Consider the following 12,027-nt stretch of genomic DNA (forward strand, 5'->3'; position numbering starts at 1 on the left):
AGTAATAAATGAGTTGGTTTGTTTGAATGTGAACAGTTAGAATCTAAACCAGTTTCTTGATAATGAATTTAAATAGTTTACTGATGTAATTATAGTAAGTACTATAGTAAGTAATATGTTTCCTCCTGCCTAAGTCCACTTCTCACCCTGATCGGGGTCACTGTCATTCTACATCTTGGTTACTGCAATTATTTCTTGATTGATCTTCTTGTTTCCACAGTTGCTTAGTTCTTCCACACAACCATATCCAGTTTATTTTCACAATAGCCACGTGCTACTGTTTTTGCTCAAAACCTTTCTGTGGTTTCCTTTCTTTTTATGGTGACCTCTGATGGGGTTTAGGACACACTACCCCAAAGTACGGTACCTTGGCGTATTGACTATCTTAAGCTGAAGAAGTTTGAGAAAACTGCAGAAGCAGAAAGGTTATTCTGACCGTCTCTCTCTCTCTTCTTCCCTGAAACAGGTAATAAAATTCCCATGTGGAAGGTACCCTGCCTGTACCAGGAGGAAGGAAAACATTCCTATCACCCGTACAGGGATTTGGGACCTGGAAATCTGTATATGAGCAAACCTTATTAAACTAACCCATATCTTTTTAGTTTAATCCTTATCACTTACGACCCCCAGCCCAAACCCCTTTGTCTTGTCAATCCTTCACAACTTTATTGTTTATTTATCTAAAAGGTATATAAACTTTCTACTCAGATCGCTTCTTTGGATCTTCATTCTCTTGTGAAGATTCCCATATACATGCACAAATTCGATAAAATTTGTATGCTTTTCTCCTGTTAGTTTGTCTTTGTAGTTTAATTTGCAGACCCAGCCAGAACCCTAAGGGTGTTGAAGAAAACTTTTTCCTCCCCTGCACCTCCAAGATCCTATGTGGTCTGGCCTTATACCTCTTAGACTCATCTCCCTCTGGCCTCCTCCTAGCTTCACCCTAGCTGGTCTCTGCCTGGAGTGCTTCTCTTCTAGATATCCCTATGGGGATGTATTTATTTACTTTTAAATCTGTAACAAATAACCATGAACACTTGGTGCTTAAAAAAACACAGATTTATTATCTTACAGTTCTGAAGGGCAGAGTCCCCTGATGTGGGTCTCCTGGGCTGTCATCAAGGTATTGGCAGGGCTGCATTCCATCTGGAGATGCTAGGGGAGAATCTGTTTCCTTGCCTTTTTCAGCTTCTGGAGGCTGCCCACATTCTTTGGTTGATGGCTCCCTTCCATCTTCAAAGCTGGTGACTGTGGGTTGAGTCTTTTTCAGGTTGTACCACTCTGACACTGACTCTCCAGCCTCCCTCTTCCATTCATGTGGACTCTTCTGATTACACTGAGCCCACCTGGATAATCCAGGATAATCTTCCCATCTCAAGGTCATCTGATGAGCAACCTTAATTCCATCTGTATCTTAATTCCCTTGTCATGTAACGTAACATGTTCAAAGATTTCAGAGTTTAGGATGTGGGCATCTAAGGTGAGCCGTTATTCTGCCTACCACAAGGGCTGGCTTAACTGTCCTTTAAATCTTGGCCGAAAGCTCACCTTCTCAGTGAGATCTGCTGTTTAATACTGGAAAGTATCCATCCTCCATCTCCACATTTTCAGCACTCTTACTCTGCTCTACATTTTCTTTTATTCCAAAGCACACTTATTTCTAGCTAATGCACTGTTTTATACATGTGTACACCTATTGCAGATGTACACTCCAGGGTATTTCTTCATTGCTGTATCTCAAGTACCTAGGACAGTCCTTAGTTCATGGGAGTTGTGAACAGATGTTTGGTGGATGAATGGATGAGTGAACTGAGTGTGAAGATTAAGCCAGTCTTCTTCACTGGATCTTTGTTTTCCTGTTGCCCAGCATAGAAGCCAGATACGGACCTAGAATGAAGGAAGGGACTTGGGACCGACCCCCTAAACTCACTTGCTTTACTCTCTAACTGCAAAGCTTTTAATTCTGCCAGCTCTAGAACTACAAAACCTCAGAAAGACTGGCGTCAGAAAGACTGTGCAGTTTGCCTGTAGGAGCCATAAAGGGCTAAGAGACAGAGAAATGTTAACATTCACTGCCAGAGAACATTCTCCCTGTGACTTCTGCAGCTGTTTGGTGCAGTGTCTCTGGCAGCTCTTGGACCCTTGTTAGCCCCAAGGCCAAAAATTTGAGCTTGACAAGGCTGAGGAATCCTTGGAGCTGGTGAGGCAGCTAAAATGGTATGGGGGGTAGGATGGGGAGTTGACAGGGATTCCAGGATTGAGGAGCTCTCTTGAAGTTTAAAGCCACAAATGTTTATTACTTTAGGAATGACAAAGCAAAGTGAAGAGGCTTAAAGAAAACAAACTAATGGCTTATTCTTAGAGCTGACATGTCTGCCCCATGAGTGCTTGGTTGACTCTTCTGTTGTTTTAATTCAGTAAAGCCAAATTGTATCCTGAAAATGCCACTTTAGTGATTTGAATGGGAAAGATAAAACATTCTGTAGGAATGGTGTCTGCTAGACAGATGACCCCACCTGCTGCTTACCCAGCTCTCATTTGTGAGCTCTCATTACTCACTTCACTGAGTATTTCGAGAGCTTTAGCTACTTGCCTTGAGTTCCTCAAAGGAAGATGCCTTTTGGCCAAGGCTGCTGTCTTTATCTTAGTGGGTTCTGCTCTTAAACTTTAAGACAAATTGCTTCCTTTCATCTTGTGACTTGGCCTTTAGAGAGGTTTGATGTCATCTGAGGGAAGGCTTTGCACTATACTGATTCTGCCCCGGTTCTGTGTTGCTCAAGGCATTGAGAACCCTCTAGCTGTAAATAAGTATCCAGACCAAGGTCACTTTATCCAGGCCAGACCTTTTGAGTGTGAGAGATGCTTGCCCTTTCCCCTAGCTATGATTCTTTTTAGAGATGTTACCTTTTGTGTTTGCTTATTACATTTTCTAGTTTCTATCAAATTAAAACCATTTGAGATCCACAGCTTAATTACGATGTTTTTAAATACCTTTGAGTTAAAATTTAATTTTTTCACATTTACCTGTACTTCTGCTGTTTTCTTGAAGTTAGACCCAGATTCCAGATGCCACAGCTCCATAACCCTGCTGGACAGAGGGTTACCATGTTTTTGGATTTGTCTTGGCTTCCGACTTTTTTGTCGTGGGCATATGGTCATAATAGGCTCTTGAAATAACAATCCACAACTGATCACTCAAAAGATAGTTTCCTTTTTCGTGCCATTGAACAAGAATTTGGAGTTCAGTGGGTGAGGGTGGCTGATGGAGTGTGCCAAAAAATGAAAATATGCTTTCCTGATTATCGATGGTTTGAAGTACTTGAAGTGAGATAGAAGAACAAGCTACCAAGTTTGCATGTTATTTAGAAAGGTGATTGCCCTTTCAAGCTCCAGTTTTTTAAAAAAGGAACTACTCTTGTCCTTACATCTGTTTTTGAATGCTTAGTCTGTACAAACCCCTGAAATGGAAGTGGGATAGGTATGACTGAGGGCCTTCCAGGCAGCTGGAACTGCATGAGCAAAGCCAGAAGAATGTATGGTTTTCAGTGCACTGTGATTGCATGAAGGACAAGGAGCAGTTCAGATTTTCAGATGCTTGAATAAGTGGGCTGGTAAAAGCAGTTGTAGAGGATCTCAGATGTTTATACTCTTAATAATATAAGTAGTTTGTACTTTATTTGATAGGCAGCAGAGAGCTGTTGAGAGTTGAGGAAAATCTACCTGGGAAGAGTGTAAAGTGGGGATTAGGATGATGGAGGGACCTTTTGGGAGGCTGTAATTTGGTGGTCCAGGTAAGAGAGGAGGGCCCAGATCAGGATGGTATACGTCACAATGGACAGACAGGCTGGTGCAGATAGGCAGGCCTCACCAGGGTATGTGCAGTGACCCTTTCAGCAGTCCTGCTGTGACTTTAAACCAGAGATCTGATCCCTGAATCAGGTGGATTCTAGGTCTTGGAAACCTTTTTTTCCCCTTGCAGACAGTGTACTTAATGAGAATTCTCAGACTATATTTAGTATGTTTTTGATTAGCCATCTGTCTTGTTTGGTGGCTGTCTGAAGGAGGTTTGAAAATAGGAAAGAAGCTGATTACTTTAGTTTTCAGAATTTTTTATTAGGAAGTTTGGAAAATAGAGACTTTTCTTTTTCTCTTCATGTGACCAGGAAACTGTTAGTCCCAGCTATAAGCAGTCAAGCAGTAGCGTTGGTTTCCTAAAATCCATTATTGTAAGAAACTTAAGATATGAAAGTACATAGAGGGCCATTTAAGTAAAAAAGGAAAAAAATTCCATTTTAAAAGTCTTTATAGAAATTTGGAAGTAAGCTATGAGTGAAAACATAAAGGCCACTTCCTTGCCTGTCCTCCACTCCCTTCAAAATCCATGCTCCCACCAAACTAACAACTCATCATTATCTCTCGGAACCCAGGGAAAGTTTAGAATATTCTAGACTGATCTGTGCTCAAGTGTCTTTTCATAAATTATTTCATGGAGAATAACAAGAGTTAGTCTCAGTTGACACAATTGATGTCTAAATTAAGAGGCGAACATATATTGAGACATTTTTTTTTAAGCTTTAAAATTAATGGTTCTTTGTTGCTGGAATATGGCCTTTTATTTTCCTTCCAAAGAGTTTCAGAGCCAGTAGAATCTATAAATAGTGCACAGCCTGGTTGTCTGTGGTAGATTGAGTAGAGCAGAATTGCCTGTCCTTAAGCGAAGGGGAAGTAGCTTTACATTTTTAGTAACTGAATTGTTGGCCAGCATAAAGGTAAGGGCCATGTGAGCAACTTATTTATAACTTCCCATAAAGGTATGTGTCTGCCTCAAGCAGAGAAACTGTCTGGGGTGCTTGAAATGTAAAAGTGCAGTAGAATCATTTTCCATACACAGCCTTCCTAGCTAGTTGGTGCAATAAAGTGATTGTTCGCATCCCTGGGGCTTTCAGAAAGAGGGGTGTCAATAGATTAGCTCATTAGCGTCCGCTTCCTGTGGAATGGAAGGGATGAGGCGATTAAATTCGAATCTATGGTTTTATGTAGTGAAGAATGTTTAGGTATTAACTCCTGAGGGTATGGAGGACATAAATTTAAGCTTGGTTTAACCTGTTAGGTGTGGTCCTCCTAACTGTTCTACCCATGTAGTCTAACCACAATTAGGTTCTTGTCAAAATACTTGATGGCTATGAAAGCACTTTATTTTTTCACAGGTTCAGTTCAACTGTGTGTTCTTTTTTTTTTTTTTTTTTTTTTTAAATAAAGGACATAGAATCAGACTGAATTCCCTGGTAACAGTGGGAGAAGGGAAGAAGAGTAAAACATTTTCATGGCATCCCGTAAAGTGTATGTTAAACCCTTTAGATAGATGCCGGAAAATGGAATCTGTTGTCACATGTTACAAATTTCATCGCACTTGCCTCAAGAGTAAATAACGTACAGCCAGGTTTAACTCTAAGGATGAAATTTTTATAATCATAAATATGCACATAAAAGACATTTTCAGCCCTCCTTTGTTACTCATTTATTTTCATAGACCGAGTTTTTCTGAATATTATGTTGACCATTTAAAGCATCTGCGTATATGGCTAAAATGTAAACCTTGGCTTTTGTGCCAGTATTGTGGCTCTGTTTAGTATTTGGGCAAGTTGTAATAAGTGGTAAATGGCCCATTAACTATATTGGAGGCCTCATAGCAACACTCATTTCAAATTGTGCTGGGTTTACAATTTACATATTAAAAAATGTTCACTTGATTTCGTTCAGGGACAAAGCTGACATCCTATATAAACATTGCTTCAAACGATCCTATTTATTGGTCCAATTATTTCAATTGAAGGATGCTGGTTTACTGCCTCTTAGTATATGTGAACAATTCTCAGCAAAACTGTTAGAGATCCTTTGACTATAGTGGCAGAAAAATCTCACAGGGTTTTGATTCACTTTTAATTTTAAGTCCCAGGATTAAGGATCATTTATTTATAGTATAATGTGACAGTGTGGGCAAATATAGCTTCTCTTAATGCCCTTTTGATATTTTGGGGAAAGAGTGCTTTTATGCAAAGCATTCACTAATGACTGCCTTTTCTCACTCTAAATATAATTTCATTCACATTTCCTCCCTTCTCCCACATCCTTAAGAGATAGGACAGCATGCAGCGTTTTGCTTCATTTTATTATTTAAAAAAAATTTTTTTAAGATGTGGTTTAAGGTAGTTCTTTAGGATAGATGCCAAGGTAACTAGTTAATACTGTTTTAAAATCAGGCTCTTAATTAAAAATGCTTAATTTGTGCAAGAAAACTACATGTTAAAATGAATTTGGAAAGATTAGATTGGAATTGCCTCAAATTCAATTAAGCCACACTGCATGGACGTGCTGGGAATATCAATACAATCACTGTAAATTTTGTACAAACTGATTTGTTGCATTATCTTGCTCATCTAACATACGGTACTTTTTGTGTCCATATTGCAGACGGCAACTCCAAACTAACATGGCAGTCAGACTGTGTGATGTGGCTTCTCTGCTTAGAAGTGGTTCGTGGGCAGCAGAGCCTTGGACCGGGGTCTGTGGGATTTTTCTTAAATTCTGTAGGCTACTTTTTTTTAGCATGTTGCAGGAGTGCTGAGGCCATACCAAACACTTGAACTTTTCATTTGGCGTACTAATTATTCTTACATTTAACCTATTGTGGTATGGCCATCATTAGGATGTAAAGCACATTGCAATTTTAGTGGTACATGTAGCATCAGAACCTGCTTTTGTATGTAACTTTTTATTATCTTATTTAGGATTTAGTACAGCCTCAAAAGAGTGACAAGCTTTTTTTAAAAAAAAAAAAGTTTTGGTATGGTCTGAATACTAAGTTACCGTAATTCTTTACATTCTGTTTACTATGTATTTTTTTGGTTACTAAATTTTGAAGTTATTTATAATTCCTGATGCTTAAAAAAAATGTCGAAATTGTAAATCTGGCTGAAAATTATTTGCCCAGTAACTGTTGAAAGAGTTTGCATTCTGTGAACAGTTGTGTTGAGCCTATCAATGGAATATGCATTATTTGTAAAATATAGCACATTAGTATCATTTTATTCTGAGCAGATGGTCCTATAGCTGAGAGATGCTGTAATTTTCAGCGCACACAGCCTACTGCAGCTGTTCACTTGAATGTTGGCTTAGGAGCTCATTCTTGCCACCTGAACATGGAAATAAATGTGCAATTAAGTGAGGAGTGTTTGTTGTCCTTGCTAAATCCTGCTAATTTCTGTCAATGAACGCTTATATATTTCAAATGCCATCCCAGTGAGCTTTAGTCCGAATCTCTTATTTGGGTCTCATATAGTCTCCACATATACCCTAAGGTTTGAATAGTGATTTGTTTTAATTGGCCTTGGCCACTCATCTTGTAGCTCATTGTTTTCCTAACTGCTGGGCAGAGGTTAATCCCACAAGCATTTTGCTGTGGAAAGAGTGACCCATGGCTAATATTCTATAAAGTGAAACAGTTATGGTTTATTAGGAAATCTGAAACCTCCTTTCTCAGTGTCAGATAAATTTGTTAATTATAATAAAATGCATATCTTGAATTGTTTCGGGTTTTTTAAAATATAGATTTCCAAAGGTTCCTTTATTTTCCTTCCCCCCCCGCCCCCCGCCCCCAAAGTATTCTCTGAAAATACTTGCTCAAGAGAGGTAGCTTGCAGTTTGCAGAGTAAACAACCCATTTCTTTGAAAAGGAGATGAAGTTATGGAAGGGTTATAGGTGGTTTGATATTTCATAGATAGCCTGGATTTTTGTCTCCTGTTTTTTATCCTGATAACACTGATTCTTGTCCAGTTTGACCAGTCTCAATCTGTCCTATGCTGGCTTCCTTTATAAATATCTCTTGGCAGTAGAGATTTCTTCCTATTGCTTATCCACGGTTGTGCCCTTTTATTTTTCTTAGGCAATATGCTTTTTAAAAGACTTTTTTTCTCTTTTCTTGTAACAGTCTTTGCCTCTACTTTGCTTTTTTTCTTTTACCTCAAATTCTTTGCCTTTTATATGTTAAAACTTCCCTAAAACTAGCATCCCATCTATTCAAAATTGTCAATTTTGAGAAGTACTTCTTTGTGGAGCTGAGAGATGGATGAAGTATGAAGGATAATCCTTTCAGTGATGCTTTGATTTTTTTGGATTCCCCTACAAGCTTGGCTGTCCAAAGTAGATAGCTATTGGAGGATGGTTTTAGAGAATTTGGGGCTGTGGTTTGTAGCTCTGTTGCTCAAAGAGCATAGGATTGGTTTTTAGGAAACTAGATCCAAATTTGCTTACTAAGTGATTTTTAGAGTAGCCTGAACAGTTTGAGGCCATTTCCCCCAACTCTGCTATTTATTCTGTATCTGGAGTTTATAGATACCTTATCACTTGCATTTTCAACAGGCTTACATGCTCAAATGAAAATTCCTTGGGCTCGTCTGTTTGCAAAAGTTGATATATTTACATTGTTGTTTGGTGGACTGGATAGGGATTTTTTTATTTTTATTTTTCCTTTAAAGTCAGAGTCAAGGCAAAATACCATTTTGAATTGTTTGGGGATTTTATTTTGACGCTGTAGGTCAGCTACCTTGTTGGTGATCTTTAGCTGCCAAGGTTGACAAGAATGGCTTGTTAGATTCTACAAGGTACACTAAGTACTCAGTTTATTATTCCCCAAGTTATCCTACAAACCCTTTTGACGCCCTAACATATAACATTTGCTATTTTCTTATTTCTTACCAACGATAGAGGTATAAGATATTATCAATTAAAAACATTTTCAATATGTAACCAAAACAGTACATGTTGACAAATTTATATTTTTTTAAAGTACTCTTGCTTCTTGATTTTAAGTTAATGGATGTGTCAGTTTTAGAATATTTGAACTTTTAGGCTAACTGAATATCTCTGCAAAGTTAGGTAGACCATTTTTGGGGGCTTGTTTTTGGCAGCATGTTAAGCACTTTTATTTTCTGGTATTTTTAGTCAGGGTTTAATTCTATGCTCTTTGGTACTAAATTTCCTCAAGTCTGTGGACACATAGCAGGTGAGTAAGGGTATGTGAGTTGACCCAGAATGCGGTTCTAGAGAATGTTAAAGATTTAAATTGTGCTTATGTGCATGTATGGAATATGTATGTGAAAAGTACAATTGTGATCTTAAATCGAATAGCTTAATGTGAAGTAAGAATTGCATAGGTGTCGCACTTTTTGAAGCTTTGTTGTAATTTCAGCTGAACGACTTGTGTTTAGTGACAAGTGTTTAAATTCTTCGATGGAATCTCTAATAGTTTGTGAAATATGAATTCTGACATTTCTTATCTTCTGTTTTTAGCAGGTAATTGCTGCCATGGAAACACAACTGTCTAATGGGCCAACTTGCAATAACACAGCCAACGGTCCGACCACCATAAACAACAACTGTTCGTCACCAGTGGACTCCGGGAACACAGAGGACAGCAAGACCAACTTAATAGTCAACTATCTTCCTCAGAACATGACACAGGAGGAACTAAAGAGTCTTTTTGGGAGCATCGGTGAGATAGAGTCCTGTAAGCTTGTAAGGGACAAGATAACAGGTATGCAGTTTTATGTAAGGTTCCTCACGTGTAAAGGATTGTGTTTTAAGGTATGGGAAAATAAGTTTACTGCTTGTAAATGATTCAGTGCTCGAGTTTTACACATCTAGATTTTCTCTCTGTTTCTGGTTACATCAACAGTATGAAACAGTTTTAGAGAGTTTTAAGTTTTCCTTTTAAAGCATCAAATAATATAATAAGTAGACTTTTTTTATAATCTGAACTATACAATAACATCTTTGAAAAATGCTTTAAAGGTGTGTGTGTGTCTGGAGCAGCAAGTATCATGTTAACCTTTAGTTTTGAGATCTTTGAGCTTACATGATTTAGCATTTCAACAATGAAATACAAGGAGAATTGTTTTAGGAGAGGAAAAAACCTCTTAAAATGTCCTTTTTCTTAAGTCTCTATAGTCCTCCATTTGTATGGCCAAGTAAATGGTAATATTGACATTGTCAGTACGTAAATATTTGTACTGATACAATTTGAGTTTGGTAAGATCTTAGCTTCTGGAAAAAGTGGTGTATGAGTGCTCCTCTTATAAAGATAAGAATTAAAAGATGAGTATTTAGCCTTTAATGATGGTATATTTTGAATATTGGGTAGTGGAAAATCTCCTTAGTGTTTTGTAAGATTTGACTAAATTTTTAGAATAAGGCAAAACCTAATTAAGGAGAGTGTTCTTGGCAGAGAAGGGTTAATGCTTCCTGCGGGAGTTGTTTTTAAACACTGAAAACGAATGAAGTGTAGACAGACTCTAGCTTTTTCATGTTACTGTTAAATTTGAGTGATGGTGTGTATTAAATGGCTTATAACCAAAATATTAAGCTAAATATTTGAAATGAGGAAAGGATACTTAAAGGCAGTTTGAGGAGTTGGACGAGGAGTCTGAACTTTGACTGGTCGTATGATGTTGGTCACGTCAACCCTTGGCTTGAGCTTCAGGTTTCCCTTGGTAAAATGAGGTAGAAGGCAGAGGAAGGGGCGCCTAGCTAATTTCTGAGGCCAATTCTGACTTTTTCTGAGACGGTACCTTTAGCTGTTCTTTTATCAAGACAGCAGGGCTTATTGTCTCCAGGGTGACTTAGAGCTGTCACCTGGGCTTGGCCTCATAGTCGTATTTACTTGAGATACAGATTGAGGTTCACAGAGAGAATTTATTCATTAAAATCAAGTAAACCAAGTAAAAACTAAGTAAAACCTGGTTGTCATCAATCCATACATAATTATATTGTAACTAATTATGTTACTTAGACGTTCACCATGATTATCAGGAAGGTTTCTTTTTTGTTTTTGAATATTGATATTTGAATGGATGAGATTTTTCCATTTCTTTTTCCAAAATCAGTGTGAGCAGCATATGTAAAATTTATACGTGAAATTTATTAAAGAAACAGTTTTTGAAAAGTTGGGAAAAGTAGAGAACAAAGGCTTTTTATTACATGTGTCTGTCCTGGTACTGAATTTTATTTTATGTTTTTAGCAAAACAGCATCCTTTTATATGTGAATTTTGCAGTCTCTTCGACATAAATGTGATAAATGGTTTGAAGGTTTTGACATAAATGATGAGGTTTCTGGTTTGATTGCTTAGTAGTTATTCTTATTATTTAAAAAAATGTTGCTTGAACTAGGCATAAAGGTCACATTTTTTGTTATGGTAAATGAAAACAGTAAACCAATCATACATCCTTTGTATTAGGCATTTTCCACAGGAAACATTGCACAGATTTTCATCTCTTACCTCTGGTCAGTCTTGAATTATCTTACTCTTCTGTAAACCTTTTACTAGAACTATTATGTGGCAAAATTGGATAAATTTGACTTCTGTATCTTCAGACCCTTTGCTTCTCTGGCTTTACGTGGAGGATGGTAGTAATAGAACCACAGCGCATGGGTAATCTGAAAGAGTACCTGGTTAGATACTTAGATACTGGCAAAGTGTGTTAACATTTGTTGTCCATTTCTTTCACTCCCTCACCCCATTGCCTTTTCAGGGAGAGCTGGATAATGGAGGTTTCCACCATAGTGAAATTTCTGTTTAAAATCTCTCATAAGCTGAGTACTCAAGAAAATGAACAGTGAGCACCAAGGTCAAAAGATGTTTTTTCTAAGCGTAGTTCCATGATTTAGTCATAAATATTCCTCAAAATAACTGTTGCACTGGCAGACAAGTTTGAGAAAAATCTGTACTCTGTAGTTTTTAAGAACCATATTGCAGATCATTAACATAATAAAAACTATATTAAAATCCTGCAGTAAAGAAACCAGTTTGATTTACAGTTCCCCAGTCGTATTTAATCACAGAACTCATGGCGGGGGGGTGTCTGGAAATACCTCCTTGATACTAGATTTCCATCGAACGTGTTGCTTTGGAAGTCATTTGTTAACTGGTTATCAGAAAATCTGTAATTCTTCCATAAAACTTGTTCACGT

General features: G+C 37.6%; 1 protein-coding gene across 12 annotated transcripts in view; it reads left to right on the forward strand.

Annotated features, from left to right (window-relative positions):
- ELAVL2 (ELAV like RNA binding protein 2) overlaps positions 1-12,027 on the forward strand; it is a 135,846-nt gene that overhangs the window by 54,475 nt on the left and 69,344 nt on the right. For 7 of the 12 annotated variants that reach the window (XM_079927941.1, XM_079927937.1, XM_079927943.1 and 4 more), the window contains exons 2-3: positions 6,472-6,562; positions 9,350-9,593. In XM_079927941.1, coding sequence (XP_079784067.1) covers positions 6,491-6,562; positions 9,350-9,593 — 316 coding nt within the window. In that variant the 5' untranslated portion in view covers positions 6,472-6,490. The remainder of the gene's footprint in view (positions 1-6,471; positions 6,563-9,349; positions 9,594-12,027) is intronic. The other 5 variants (XM_079927947.1, XM_079927939.1, XM_079927946.1 and 2 more) reach the window with 2 other exon arrangements.

This window comes from Stenella coeruleoalba (genome assembly GCF_951394435.1).
Source record: "Stenella coeruleoalba genome assembly, chromosome: 7".
In the NCBI taxonomy this organism is placed as follows: domain Eukaryota; kingdom Metazoa; phylum Chordata; class Mammalia; order Artiodactyla; family Delphinidae; genus Stenella; species Stenella coeruleoalba.